We start from the raw sequence: 15579 nt of genomic DNA on the forward strand, positions 1-15579 counted from the left end.
GATACTATGTATGATTTTCTCTGGTTAATTTATATTTGTTTGTACTTGGCATATTTTTGAAGATTTGGAATGACGAAGCATTTTGTTATGCTATCTAAACACTTTAGCCTTTGTTACCCCCTTTAAGCCTTATTTTTTTTTCATACTCCTCTTTCGGAATCAATAGCAAATATCAGAAACACAAGCATGAAAGATAAGTAAAGGAAGAAGAGAAAAAGAGAAAGAAAAAAAGAAAAGAGAAAGAAAAGAATGAAAAAAGAAAGAAAAGAATGGAAAGAGAAAGAAAAAAAAAGAAGAAAAACAACAAAAAGAGAAAGAAAAGAAAGAGAAAAGAGAAAATCACAACAACAAAGTAATTTCTATGACATGAACTACGTTCGACCTGATTCCTTTTAAGGATACGTAGGCAGCCTCACGGTTCAGTCCCATCAAAATAAAAACCCAAAAGTCCCCAAACAAGAAACTGGGCAGAAGTTGTGGTTGTTATTAGAAATCTGATTCCGATAGTTGTAATTTTGAACCCATTTGAATTGTTTTGAGCATTTGATATCCTTTCTTTCTAATCCTATCCAAAAGCCCGCGTTACGGTCCAAAGAAAGACCTTCTGATCAGTCTTCGAGAGATGCCAAGTCAAGCAAGTGGAAGTGATTCATATCAAGGGCAACACTCTGGTCCAAGCAGAAAATATTGAAAATGAGAGTCTTATTGGTGAAAACCCTCACGGGCACCGTAAGGCGACGAGAGCTGAGAGAAATAAAAAATGAGAGAGTCTTATTGGTGAAAACCCCCACGGGCACCATAAGGCAAAAGTGAGTTGAGGGATGGACAAATGAGAGAGGCTTGTTGGTGAAAACCCTTCAGGGCACCGTAGGCCGAACAAGGCCAAGGTTTTCATGAAGAAATCAGGTTATGGAAATTTCGAGGCAACAAGTATGGCAACTGAAAGTTGATCGGTTGGACAGATTGGGCCGATTAATCCGAAATGCATGTTATGATCATTGGTGTCGGCAACTCCACTCAGATAAGTCCCTTTTTCTTTTTCCATTCAAATAGTCTTCCAGTTTTGGATTCTTCTCATCCTTAGCTCTGAAAGTCATTGCATTTCATTTCTTTCGGGTTTATTTTTCTAAGATGTTCCCAATGTCAGTTTTGTTTAAGCAAATAAAAAAGGAATTTCAAAGCTTACTACCAACTTCCAAAGTGGCACAAGGCGCAGGGCGGCCAAGGCATTGCTAGAGGTAGTATGATGTGAAATGGGGTATAAAGGTCAGTGGAAGTTCCATCGGTGAAACGGTTCGGTAATTTCGTAGGAAATGCAGAGGTTCAAACAGATGGGTCAGAGATGTAACACAACGGTTTGGGTATAGAATACTCGGGTCATCCAAGGTCATGGGGTTTGAAAGATAATCATAAAGTCAAGAGGTTCAGAGCCAATTCGGGGAAGCCAGTCAAAACAAAGCGCGACAGCGGAGAGACCTTGAGCAAATAATGCCATCAACTAACCACCGCATTTAAACTGACAAGATTTCTCTTTGATTGGAATAGGAGCAGGAAATTTTGGTTGTTTCGGAGAAATCCTCCGCAGGGGAAAGCCAAGCACTAAACAGGTTTGACTTTTGATTTGAAGGACCCACCTGGATAATGGGATTTATTTTTAAGTTTTCAGGACCCTTCTGGATAATGGGATTTAATTTTTTGTTGTCAGGACCCTCCTGGATAATGGGATGTAGTTTAAAACTTTCTTAGATAACAAAATGTAGCAGGAGTAACACCTTTAGAAGATATGATTTTGATTTTTAAAGCCGTCATTTAACTAGGAGTTTTCAGGACCCTCCTGGATAATGGGATTTAGCTTTCAAATTTATAGAGATATTTGGTAACATGATTCAATTAACACTCACAGATGCGCCCAGCACCAAACTGGGGCAGAAGTTTTCTTTGTTTGTCTTTGTCTATTTTGTGAAAATCAGGCGCCCACCTAAAGAACAAGGGAATACGTTTCAAGTTTTGGTAATCAGGCGCCCACCTGGAGAACAAGGGAATACATTTCAAGTTTCGACAATCAGGCGCCCACCTGGAGAACAAGGGAATATGTTTTAAGTTTTGGTAATCAGGTGCCCACCTGGAGAACAAGGGAATACATTTCAAGTTTTGGTAATCAGGCGCCCACCTGGAGAACAATGGAATACATTTCAAGTTCAGCAATCAGGCACCCACCTGGAGAACAAGGGAATACATTTCAAGTTTTGGTAATCAGGCACCCACTTGGAGAACAAGGGAATACATTTCAAGTTTCGGTAATCAGGCGCCCACCTGGAGAACAAGGGAATACATTGCAAGTTCAGCAATCAGGCACTCACCTGGAGAACAAGGGAATATAGTTCAAGTTTCAGTTTTCAAGTTCTTACTGATATTTGGTAACATGCCAAACTGGGGCAGAAGTTTTCTTTATTTTGTTTATTTTGTGGCAATCAGGCACCCACTTGGAGAACAAGGGAGTACATTTTCAAGCTTCAGTAATCAGGCGCCCACCTGGAGAACAAGGGAATACATTTCAAGCTTCAGTAATCAGGTGCCCACCTGGAGAACAAGGGAATACATTCAAGTTTCAGTAATCAGGCACCCACATGGAGAACAAGGGAATACATTTCAAGTTCAGCAATCAGGCGCCCACCTGGAGAACAAGGGAATACATTTCAAGTTTCGATAATCAGGCGCCCACCTAGAGAACAAGGGAATACATTTTTCAAGTTTCGATAATCAGGTGCCCACCTAGAGAACAAGGGAATACATTCAAGTTTCAGTAATCAAACACCCACTTGGAGAACAAAGGAATACATTTCAAGTTTCGATAATCAGGCGCCCACTTGGAGAACAAGGGAATACATTTTTCTAGTTTCGATAATTAGGCGTCCACCTAGAGAACAAGGGAATACATTTCAAGTTCAGCAATCAGGCGCCCACCTGGAGAACAAGGGAATACATTTCAAGTTCAGCAATCAGGCGCCCACCTGGAGAACAAGGGAATACATTTTAAGTTTCGGTAATCAGGCACCCACCTGGAGAACAAGGGAATACATTTTTCAAGTTCAACAATCAGGTGCCACTTGGAGAACAAGGTAACACATTTTCAAGTTTAGCAATCAGGAACCCACCTGAAGAACAAGAGAGTATTGTTCAAGTTTCAGTTTTCAAAGTTCTTACTGATGTTTGGTAACATGCCAAACTGGGGCAGATGTTTTCTTTGTTTGGTTTATTTTGTGAAAATCAGGCGCCCACCTGGAGAACAAGGGAATACATTTTTCAAGTTCAGTAATCAGGCGCCCACCTAGAGAACAAGGGAATACATTTCGAATTCAGCAATCAGGCGCCCACCTGGAGAATAAGGGAATACATTTCAAGCTTCAGTAATCAGGCGCCCACCTGGAGAACAAGGGAATACATTTCAAGCTTCAGTAATCAAGCGTCCACCTGGAGAACAAGGGAATACATTTCAAGCTTTAGTAATCAGGCGCCCACCTGGAGAACAAGGGAATACATTCAAGTTTCAGTAATCAGGCACCCACCTGGAGAACAAGGGAGTATACCAAGCTTCGGGTTTCAAGTTCTTAGTGATATTTGGTAATATGTCAAACTCGGGTAGAAGTTTTCTTTGTTTTTGTTTATTTTTGGCGATCAGGTGCCCACCTGGAGAACAAGGGAATACATCTCAAGTTTAGCAATCAGGAGCCCACCTGGAAAACAAGGGAATATATTCAAGTTTCAGCAATCTGGAGCCTACCTGAAGAACAAGGGAATACATTCAAGTTTCAGCAATCAGGCGTCCACCCGGAGAAAGGGAAACATCTCAGATTATAATTCAAGGCGGCAACAAGGGGATTCCACCGGGAAAATACCAGTTAACAAGGCAACAAGAACCAAAAGAGCAATTTTGAAGATATAGATAGGATTTTGTAATGCATAGATCATAGTCTAGTCTAGCGTCTTTTTATTTTGTCATGGTATAATAAGGGGGTTCAGTAAGCAGTAGCAGCAACAACAACAACTGTGAAATCACAGCTTTATGGTAGTCCCAGCTACCAAAACTTCCCGAACTACACTGACCTGATTCCTTTATAGCCAAGGATATGTAGGAAACCTCGGAAGCAGGGTGTGGTCAAATATTTCAAAAATGCTTCTCGCGGAGTATTCAAACGGGCAAAAATTGCTCGTATTCGCTCACTTTATCTTTGCACGAAAACTCTTCGTATTTCCGAACAAAGAGGGGCAGTTGTGAGCAGGTGATTTTTTCCCTATATGAATTATTTCCATAGATTCAAGAAAAATAAATTTTTCCATTATTTGCAATTTCGTAGCATTTTTTGTTATTGTTTGCATTTGTCTGTGCATGTTTATTTTATTTAATTCATAAAAATACAAAAAATACACTACATTTGCATTTAGGATCTAATTTTGCATTCTTGAATTAATTAGTAATTTAGTGTTTTATAAAAATGGAAAAATCACAAAAAATAACTTATTTTTGCATTCTAAATTTTTAATTTCGAATTTTGGTAGTTTTTCTTTAATTTGGTATTTAATTAGTTGTGGTAATTATTATTGAGAGTTAGTTAATTTAATTTGATAGGATAATTTGATTAGGAATTAATTTAGATTTTATTTAATTATTAATTTAGAAGAAATTAGAAAAATTGAAAAATTGAAATGAAGAAAAGGAATTTGGGCCAAAATTAATTGAATTATCTCCAAGCCCAAACCCCTGCATCCCTGAAACCCGTCCAAATTGCCCCAATACCCGGCCCAAAGTCACACTGACCCGGTCCAGCTCCTCCCCTCACCATCTAAACGACCTTGTTTCGTTTAAGGGAGATTAGGACCGTCGAGGTCTTCCTCATCCAATGGTTGGGAAGCCAGGTTGCCCATGTATAAAAGTGTCCAAACGCACCCCTTACCCCTTCATCATCTCTTTCACATAGACTCTAACCTGCAAACCCTAACGCCACCGCCTCTATTTCCACCGCCTCAAGGTGGCGGCGACCACTCCAATCATCCCCATCTTAACACCCTAGAACCCCCTCACCTTCCTCTTTCCAAATTTCGACATAGCTCCCCTCGAATCCTACTGGTTCGTCTTGAATCTTAAATCGAAAACCAGATCAAAACCTAACTTTTCCCAAATCACCCTGAAATAACACCCAGAATCCCCATAATCTTCTCTTTCCCAATCTCAAACTCTTGACTCTCGAATCACCTTCAAGCTCTTCGAATGTTGAATCCGGGTTCGGCTCCTAAAAGTTCGAAATCATTTTGTTAAGCCCATTCACATGCATGACCTTGGGTCTGTTTGCTCTGCGAGTTTTGAAGTCTGGACTTGGTGAAACAAATATTGTTCTTTCATTCTTGACAAAGAGCGAGAGATCAATATTAGTTTGGTCATATCCCTGGTCTCCACTGGTTTTTCGATTCATGTTGGTAAGTTTCCTTCATTTGTTCTGGTTATTCTCATTGTCTTGCCATCTGGTCCTATTCTCTTTCTTTTGCCCTTCTCCAATCAGCTTTCTTCCGATGAAGTTAGGTGAAGTTCAAGCTTTGAATTCAGGCTTTCTTTTTCTTTCATTAGTTGTTTGATATTCATAATGTGCCGTGCTAATTTTCCCTTTGATTGTGTGTATTTTGCTCATTCTATCATGTTTGTTTTTATTTAAGACGTGTTAAGTTTTTGATTGTCGTTTCAATTTTCATGTTCAGTTTTAAATCTCTTTCCCTTTGTTCTTTTTTCATTCTTGAAGTCCCTTTTGTTGGGTTTGAAATTTTTGTTTTGTTTTGTTTGGGCTTTATTGGACGGGATTTGATTGCTGATAGAACCAAAGACCAGAGAGAATGTGTTTCAGCCTAATAGGTCATCCCAGGGTCAATTTGACCCATACCCATCTGGGTTACTTGTAAATAATAGGGGTATGGGGTAGTTTTGGGTATTTTCTTAGGGGAATCTTTGTATAACTGATTAGGAAACTTCTTAGAAGCTGACTTTGGGATTGTTTTGAAACTTTAAAAACTAAATAGGGATATCTAGGCAAAAATAAAAACATGAAAAAGACTAAAATGAAAATTTGATTCTCCATTGCTGCCCTATTTCCTTACCTATAAAGGCACCTTTTCCTTGCATTTCAAGGAAGAGGGGAAGAGACCCAAGAGATAGAGGAGATAAAAAGATCTAAAACTCAAGAACGACTAAGAATTTCATAGAAAACTACTGTTCCATTGGATTTCTTTCTATAATTCTTGAGGTTTTGAATATCTGAAGCAATTTTTGATTCATATAGGGTTAAGGTTGGTTTAATTTGTTTTTTGAAAGCTGATTTTGAGCTGAATTTGTGCTGGGAGTTCGAATTTCCAGTTTTCTTCGCTTCCCTGGTTTAGCTCTAATTCCTGAAAGATCACAAGTACTTATCTGGGTTGAAGATGGTCTGATTTTGGTTTTTTAAAACTGATTTTGAACTACTGAGAGACTATTTCCATTGTTGTTGGTGACACTGTCCTGCTATTGCTGATCTTCTTCCTTTTCTGTCATTTTATTTTTTAGGTATTCTCAAACACTATGGACATCACTTAAGTGCATTTGAAGTTTGGAATCTGAAAATTGATCAAGAACTGTAGATGTTCACAATGAGTCTTAGTCGTTTCCCTTCAATTTCATATATGCTTGCAATGTTTACCATTAGAAATGTTTTGACTCGTAAATAAAGCATGAGCTGATTGTCACAGCATAAAACTGAAGTTTTGAGTGATTTGATTTTCTTGTTTGGCATCAGTCGTGTTAAAAATAGCTATGGGTGAAAGAAGTGTCCTAGTTGGTAATGGTAATAACACTTTGATTGGTTTGAATAGTTGACTAGTGTTTGAATGACATATAACTAAGTTTGGTCTTGTATTAGTTGATTGGTTAGCCTGTTGAAAGGTGTTGCTCAAGGTAAAAATCCGGCATGCTTAGTTATTATTTGGTATAATAATTTGAATGAGATATGAGGATTTGAATATGAGATTTTCTGAATTTTATGAATTTTTGCACTTCAAATAGTTTAAGTTGCTCTTGCTTATGTCAATGATTATTGTTAATTGGATCTGAATGTTGCTGTCGTTTTCTTTCGTTAAGTTTGGGCTCAATTTTGGTCCAGAGCCTTGAAGGCAATTTGGAAATAAAAGCAATTTTTGTTTACAGTGAATTGATGCCTCCGTGTTAATGGCCGTCACTGGCCCATATCCACTTTAATGACTGGACCGATTCTCCACCCTTGCAATGCGGTTAAATTTGGCCTCGTGAATTTGATTCAAGGACTTATTATGCCCTTTAATCAACTAGCCAAACCCTAATAATTGAGGCGCGCCATAGTATATAATTCTAGCAATGTATGACCCTCTAAAACTTTGTTTGAATTCCCTTCTAGAATTGGAATTGAGGTGCCATGCCAAATAAAATCTTAAAATGTATGATCCTCGCTTAGTTAATATTTTAGTCCTTAGAATTCGAGGTGTGCCATTTAGCGAATTTTCCATGGCCCTCGCAAAGTTACAAATGCGTTAGTTGCTTTAGGCGCGTATTTTAATAATATTACCTTCCTAAACCCGGGTGTGCATTTCATGTGACCCAAATCAAATCTTAAAGCGTTGAATAAAATATGTTTAGGATTGCGGGTACATTTCATGTGGCGCGATCCAAAGACGTGTTTTAAACGACATTCAATCTTCTGTTAAAATTGATTAAAAGCAGTCAAAAGTTTAAAAAGGCATCATAGGTTAAAACGTGTTTCTAAAATCAGATAATTAAGTCGAATATAATAGTTAAGCGACCATGCTAGAACCACGAAACTCGGGAATGCCTAACACCTTCTCCCGGGTTAACAGAATTCCTTACTCGAATTTTTGGTTCTCGGACTGTTAAACAGAGTCAATCCTTTCCTCGATTCGGGATTTCAACCGTTGACTTGGGACACCATAAATTATCCCAAGTGGCGACTCTGAATCTTTAAATGAAATAATTCCATTTCGATTGTCCTTTAATTAGAAAAACTCCCTTATACCCTTCCAAAGGTGTAGGTAAAAAGGAGGTGTGACACCTATTTCAGTTTTAAACAAAGAACAATTGTTAGTTTGAAACGGTGGATGGTTTTGTGGCTTTGATTGTCTCGATCACTCGATCTCAGCCCGAACCTTTGTTGAGAACCTCTGCTGCTTGGTAGTTTTCTGAAGATTGATCTATCTTTCAAATCGAGGGACTCAACTTTTAAGATTTCATGACGGCTCGCCCGCGTGGGGCTTCGACCCTTTCACTTTATTCCACCTTTAGGGCTTTTGCCTTTGGCTTTCTTTTCCTTTTCAATAATTTTGATTTCAGAGCATCAACCATCATGGCCAGTCGGGATTGATTTGATGCACACGCTGAGGCTGGGTACTTTTCTTTGGACTCGACTTTTATTAAGCAGAACCCTGTAAAACCAAACTTGCCACTTTTTCTTTGTATTAGTTTCGGAACAGGGTCAGACTGAAAGGGATTCAAAGAAAATTAAACAAAGACAAGAAAATGAATTTAAGGAGAAGCGTCCCTTTCGGGAAGGAAAGAAGGACTTATCTAGAGTGCATGCATACTTCAATAGACATGACATGCTTCTTGGACTGGATACCCGATCCGCACAACTAATCCGACTTCCCACATACCCATTGCGACCCGTGTTTTTTAAACCGAGAAAACTTGCCAGGACCCTTTTAGTACCAGTGGTGGTGAGGGGTTCTTTCTTTTCGATCAACGGCACCCTTTTCGGGTTTTCGCCAATCAACCTCTCTCATTTCTCTTCTCACCATCGCCTTATAGTGCTCTTTTACGAGTTTTCACTAACAAGACTCTCTCGTTTTCAATTTCTCTGCTCACCGTCGACTTATGGTGCCCGTGGGTTTTCACCAATAACACTCTCTCATTTTTAATTTCTCTACTTACCGTCGACTTATGGTGAATGTGGGTTTTCACCAACAAGACTCTCTCATTTTATTTCTCTCATCTTGATTACACTGGATCCAAACAGCCGTGTTCTCCGATTTTGAAAAACCTTTTGCCGATTGATCAGAAGGACTTGAACCAGGTTTGGGTAAAAAGAACTTGGATTGAATTACAACTTTGGAACCGTTCGGGCGGGATCATCGCCAAATCATTATAACATCTGCCACAGTTTCTCTTTTTGGGGAAATTGGATTTTTGTTTCGGGGTGACTGAACCCCAAAGAGAGGCTGCCTACGTATCTTTTCGGAATAAAGTCGAACGTAGTTCAAGAAAACATTTTTTTACAGACACCTTCGAGTTCCAAAGAGGGTAATGAAAGAAAAGTAAACTGCTCAATGGGTTAGCAAAGAATTGGAGTGTTTGGGGTAGCGAGAATGAAAACCTTCGTCATCCCAATCGGGCAATGTTGTCACTGTAGAAAGATTAGACATAGTACATTTTGACTGCATCTGCATTTACAGCTGCTTCGGGGTCATTTCCTTCAATGTATTCCAAGTACAATGCTCCTTTGGGCAATATCTTTCTGATGATGTATGGACCTTTCCAATTGGGAGCAAATTTCCCTTTTGCTTCCTGATGATGGGGAAGAATACGCCTCAAAATGAGTTGCCCCACTTCAAAATTTCTAGGCCGCACTTTCTTGTTGTAGGCACGGGCCATTCTTTGTTGATACAACTGCCCGTGGCAAACTGCGGCCATCCACTTTTTGTCAATCAGGGTCAACTGTTCAAACGGGTTTTGACCCACTTACTGTCTTCGGTTTCAGCTTCAATAATGATCCAGAGAGAAGGGATCTCGACTTCTACGGGTATTACGACTTCAGTGCCATAAACCAAAAGATACGAGGTTGATCCGATTGATGTGCGCACAGTAGTGCGATAGCCCAACAATGCAAAGGGTAACTTTTCATGCAACTGCCTGGAACTTTGGATCATCTTTCTCAAAATCTTTTTGATGTTTTTGTTTGCCGTTTCGACGACACCATTGGCTTTAGGGCGATAGGGAGTAGAATTCCGATGCGTTATCTTGAATTGTTCGCATATCTCTCCCATCAAATGACTATTCGAGTTTGCAACATCGTCCGTGATAATAGTTGCAGGGGTACCGAAATGGCAGATAAGATTGGAGTGCACAAAATCTACCACAGCTTTCTTGGTGACGGATTTGAGAGTGATTGCTTTAACCCATTTAGTAAAAGTCGATGGCAACCAGTATGAATCTGTGCCCATTTGAGGCTTTTGGCTCTATTGGCCCAATAACGTCCATGCCCCAGACAACGAATGGCCAGGGCACTGACATGGGATGCAATTCCGTGGGAGGTGCATGAATCAAATCACCGTGCACTTGACACTGATGACACTTCCGAACAAAACTGAAGCAGTCTCTTTCCATGGTCATCCAGTAGTAGCCTGCTCGGAGGATTTTCTTTGCCAAAATATACCCGTGCATGTGGGGTCCGCACACTCCTGCGTGCACTTCATACATGATTCTCCTAGCTTCCTCGGTATCAACACATCTTAACAAGTTGAGATCCGGAGTTCTTTTATACAAAACATCACCGCTCTAGAAGAAACCACTTGCGTGCCATCTAATGGTTCTCTTTTGGTCTCCACTGGCTTGCTCGGGGTATTCTTTGGTTTTCAAAAATCTTTTAATGTCATGATACCATGGCTGAACATTTGGTTCTGCCTCAACCGTATTACAGTAGCCGTGTCTTTCCCTGATTTGGATTTCTAAGGGATCAATGCGGGCATTGCTTGGGTATGGCAACATTGAGGCTAAAGTGGCAAGTGCATCAGCTAGTTCATTGTGGCAACGAGGGATGTACCTGAACTCTATCGACTTGAATCGTTTGCCAAGTTCTTCCACATGTTGCTTATAAGGAATAAGCTTGACGTCTCGGGTTTCCCATTCTCCTTGAGCTTGTCGGATAATCAAATCTGAGTCTCCCATGATTACTAGCTCTTCGACATCTTGGTTGATTGCCATGTTCATACCCATAATGCAAGCTTCACACTTGGCAGTGTTGTTTGTGCTGAAAAATTGAAGCCTAGCTGTGGCTGGATAATGTTGACCAGTGGGTAAGATCAAGATTGCCCCAATTCCAATGCCTTTTGCATTTACCGCTCCATCAAAGAACATTTTCCAAGCATTGATGTCCTCGGATATTGCCTCAACTGAATTTACCTCTTCATCAGGGAAGTAGGTGTTCAAAGGTTGGTATTCATCATCAACTGGGTTTTCAGCCAAATGATCTGCTAATGCCTGGGCTTTCATTGCCGTGCGAGTGATGTAGACTATGTCAAATTCAGTGAGCAGGATCTGCCACTTTGCTAACCACCCAGTGGGCATTGGTTTCTGGAATATATACTTTAAAGGATCCAATCTGGTAATGAGGTAGGTGGTGTAGGCCAGCAGGTAATGCCTCAACTTCTGAGAAACGCAGGTTAAAGCGCAACAAGTTCTTTCCAATAAGGTATATTTGGCCTCACGAACTCATTAACATCCTCTAGATCAATATCCGAACACGAACCGCCACCCTCAACACGATGCCCTCCAACATTGGACGATGCACCACCCTCAACAGAGTGCACTGAACCAGCTCCTGGGCAAACTCCTTCCACTTGGGGAGATCTCCCCGACAAAATGGCGTCGGCTATGAATACGGGCGCAGGGGCTGTCTGGGACGCCCTACTTCTATCAGCATCCGTAGACGCCCTTCCCAAGCTCCAGCCTCCTTCTTTTCCTCGGCAACAGCTCGTCCCCATTAGAGGATTCATCCAAAGGATGTGAGGTCGGTACCGAAGAAGCCTCTTTCCTCGCGTCCACGACTCGAGACGAATCTCCCAATTGAATAGGTTAAAGACGACCCTCTTGAAAAGACTCACTTAATACAAACTGCGTATCCGTAGTAGCAACGACTTGTCGAAAGGCGGGGACTGACGTCCTTTGCCTGGAAGCTTCTCGACCTGTCATCACAAAGGGTCGTACTATTAAATAAGGTCACACGACCAACGAAGCAGTAAGTAAGACATTTACTAGAGGGAAATTTAGGGCCGTAACGCTTCACGAAGGCAGGCCAAGTTCGAGTTTCCACTGCATGAGGAAACAGACGGGCTACCCAATCCCTGATATCTGTAATAGGGCGTGGCAAATGGCCCATAGCTGCAAAATGGCAAGCAAATAAACTTACAGTGAATACTGAAGAAAGGGGAACAAAATGAGTGACGACACTTACGAGCCTCGTTCCACCGCTTTGGGAATCTGGCGGAGTCATAAACGACGTGCTCGGTCTTGACAAAGACGTATTTGTGCCAAAACTTGCGGCTTGATCGGTCATTCATCCCGGCCACCAACCCTTTCGTGCCACGAAGCCTCAAATGCACCATGGTATCCCTAAGGAAGCCAGGCGTGAATAGGTGTAAAAGGTGGTGGACAGAAATGCTACATTCCACCAACCCTGCATACTTGGTCAATAGCAAAAGCACCTTGAGCATATATGGCGAAAGTTGTGTCGGGCATACTTGGTAGAATCTACAGAATTCTTCCACTAAGGGGAAGAGAGGAAGAGTATAACCGATCATAAAAGGGTACTCATAGAAAGTGCAGTACCCAGGTCTGTGGACGTCCATATAATCTCTCATCGTCGGAACTATTTCTATATGAGCAGGAATGCCATACTTTACACGAAGGGCGTCGATATGGACCTGCTCCGTCTTAGAAAATACGGGGTTCAAGGTAGGAGGGGGATCTTTGAGGAAGTCACTTCGGGATAAGGGGTGTCTCGGTAGTAACTCCTCCACCGTAGGAGGGTTGTCACCCTCTTCTACCACCATATCTTCACTGTCAAAAGGAGGAACCATGAACGATGGGGTGTCTTCAGGAACCTCTTCACGAGAACGACGAGACCTCGACATGATATTGTTCAAAGGAATATCAACACAAAAGGATGAAGGAAGAAGAAGCTTCAGGTGAGGAACAAAAGAAGAAACAGACAATTCTTGAATGAAAAGAAACTTAAAATCCATCTTCGTTTTATCTACTATTATTCATTCTTGAGATTATTATCTTCAGCTAAGATTTACGCCTTCATCTTCGATTGATTTTTTCAAAAGGTTTTAACATCTTCTGAGTCAAACAATACTTGTAGATGCCCAACGGGACATCTTATTATGCTCTACATATGAAGCCTAGAGATTGGGCACCTTTAAAGGTCAAAATCATACAGGCTGTACGATAGAAGGTAGCAACAGTTACGAGACTGGAAAGGTTCCGACCATAAGTCGTGGTGTGAGAAAGAGGCCTAAAGGGGGGAATGCCCTGGACTTTGGATTTAATCATAGAACAATTGCTTAGATGACAAGGAGAGTAATAAAGTATTCAGAAGACTTAGGCTATGAAAATGATAAGGGCACCAGTTAACATTCGAGGATGAATGTTCCAATGGGGGGAATGATGTTACATCTCGCGTTTTCGTACGTTAAAATTTCATTTTCAGTTAACTGATGTAGACTCGGGGATGAGATCATCTTGACGTTAATGTACTTACGCTATTTATAACAAGCGATAAATAAGTGTTATGAAGGGTAAAGGGGTGCACGGATTAAAGAAAACGAGTTTTGTTGAAAGTGGTCAATTTGGAATAAAATACGGGTCGAGCAATAATACCCGATAATTATGATCTAGTACCATGCAAGGTACCATATAACCACGGTAGTATAATATATAAAGTATATATGAAGTATTTTTAAAAATAAATAGAATTTTAAGAAATTTGGGGTAATTTTTAAATTTTGCGGGTAATTGGTTAATTACTGGGTAACAGGGCATTACCCAGTTAACTAATAAGTGAAGAAAAATTAACTAAAATACACCATTATCCACGTGGCACAAGGCCACCAATTTAAAACTATGACTCATAAACAATTGAAATAGGTGTCTAAATCTTATCCCTACAAGGAATCTGATAAACCCACTAATATGATACAACAAATTAGTATCAAATCCATTAAAAAGCAAGAAAACAGAAATAAGCTTCATTCTTGTGTGTCTTTAACATCTCATGTCTTTAGCCTCAATTTGTTCTTTGGTTTGAAACCAAGAACGTGAGCAAGACTATTTCGTCCAAACAATTCCACTCTTTAGCCAAAAAATTTCGATAGAAATTTCAAAAAGGCCACCACAATTTTGTTCAAAATTTCAAAGGGATTCAGGCAGAATTCCGTTCAAATAATTTCAGGAACAGGTATGTTAAGGTTAAGTTTTTCCTTCATTTTAGCATGATATTGTAACTACACAAGTTTGATAATGAGGCATAGAGGAAAATTCATATCCTAGAATTTACGTATATTTTGCTAGTCTCGCAAATTGCGTATATTTTCCTAGTTTTGTAAGTTATAATATTCTCCTTATCGGGACTTCATATTCAGTTGAGTATTTCCTTCTTCCAGTCAAGAGAGAAGAGAATTTACATATATGTTGTATTAAAGGTATTTTCATTACCATCGAGCTATAATCGATGGGTAGGCCCCTATTGGGCAACCTCTGATCCAGTACATTATTTCTTACTGACGTCCCTTTTCTGGGGGCGCTGCATTTCATGCGTGCAGGTCAGACAGACAGATGGGTAGGCCTCTTCAGTAAGTGTTGCCTGAGTTCAGCTTGATCGGTAAGCTCTATGCCTTTCGGAGTTTCCAGGTCTAGAACCTTATGTACATCTTGTATGTATATGTATACATGTTACGAGTAGGTCGGAAAGCTATTCCGATCATAGTATATTATATCCATCAGTAGAGGCTTGTAGACATATCCTGTTAGTTAGTGTAATATGTTGGGCTTGTAGGCCTTGTATATATATTTGGTTGGTTTGTCAGCTGCAATAATTATGACGGCCTTGTCGGCCCAGCTTTATATTGATATTTAGTCAGCATTCACAGTTGTCTTGTAATGTGGCCCATGGCCAAAGTATGAAATCACATGTTCAGAGTTCTTTAGTTGCAAGTTGGTATGCAAGGATAGGTGAGGCACCGGGTGCCGGTCTCGCTCCCAGGTTCGGGGCATGACAGTTTCTGGGAAAGCTTAAGTCGAAATGGAGTGGACCTTTTGAAGTGGTGTTTGTGACTCCGTTTGGTGCACTTGACTTGAAGAACAAAAATAGGGAGGTTTTCAGAGTTAATGGGCACAAGGTCCAGTACTACCTGGGCAAGATTGATGACAGCCACGTGGTGGCACTGCTCCATCTAAAGTTATTTGATGGTAACCTGCGTCGTGCCGCGACGTTATATCAGGTGCTTCTTGGGAGGTAACCCATGTGTCCTTCTTTGATTTTCTTTGTAGTATTGGATTTTCTTTTGGACTAACTGGTTGTGAGATGTTGTAGGATTGTTTTGATGTAGTGCAGGACCAAGTTGCAAAAATGCACACTCTCTGAAGTTTGCAATGCAGACCGCGGTGCATTTTGTGCGGCCGCAAAGGCCTCAGTGCGGGGGCAACATTTCAATGCGGTCCGCATAGTTAATTGGTCAAAATGA

The 15579-nt window shown here is 40.6% G+C and overlaps 1 protein-coding gene across 1 annotated transcript; it reads right to left on the reverse strand.

Annotated features, from left to right (window-relative positions):
* Window positions 1-2561: 2561 nt before the first annotated feature.
* On the reverse strand, window positions 2562-11191 carry LOC138871006 (uncharacterized). Its single transcript, XM_070148852.1, has 2 exons — window positions 10716-11191; window positions 2562-2580 (listed from the first exon to the last, which is right to left on the reverse strand). The coding sequence occupies exons 1-2, from the start codon at window positions 11189-11191 to the stop codon at window positions 2562-2564; spliced, it is 495 nt and encodes a 164-aa protein (XP_070004953.1).
* Window positions 11192-15579: the final 4388 nt, after the last annotated feature.

Source organism: Nicotiana sylvestris, chromosome 6 (assembly GCF_000393655.2).
Source record: "Nicotiana sylvestris chromosome 6, ASM39365v2, whole genome shotgun sequence".
NCBI classification, from domain to species: domain Eukaryota; kingdom Viridiplantae; phylum Streptophyta; class Magnoliopsida; order Solanales; family Solanaceae; genus Nicotiana; species Nicotiana sylvestris.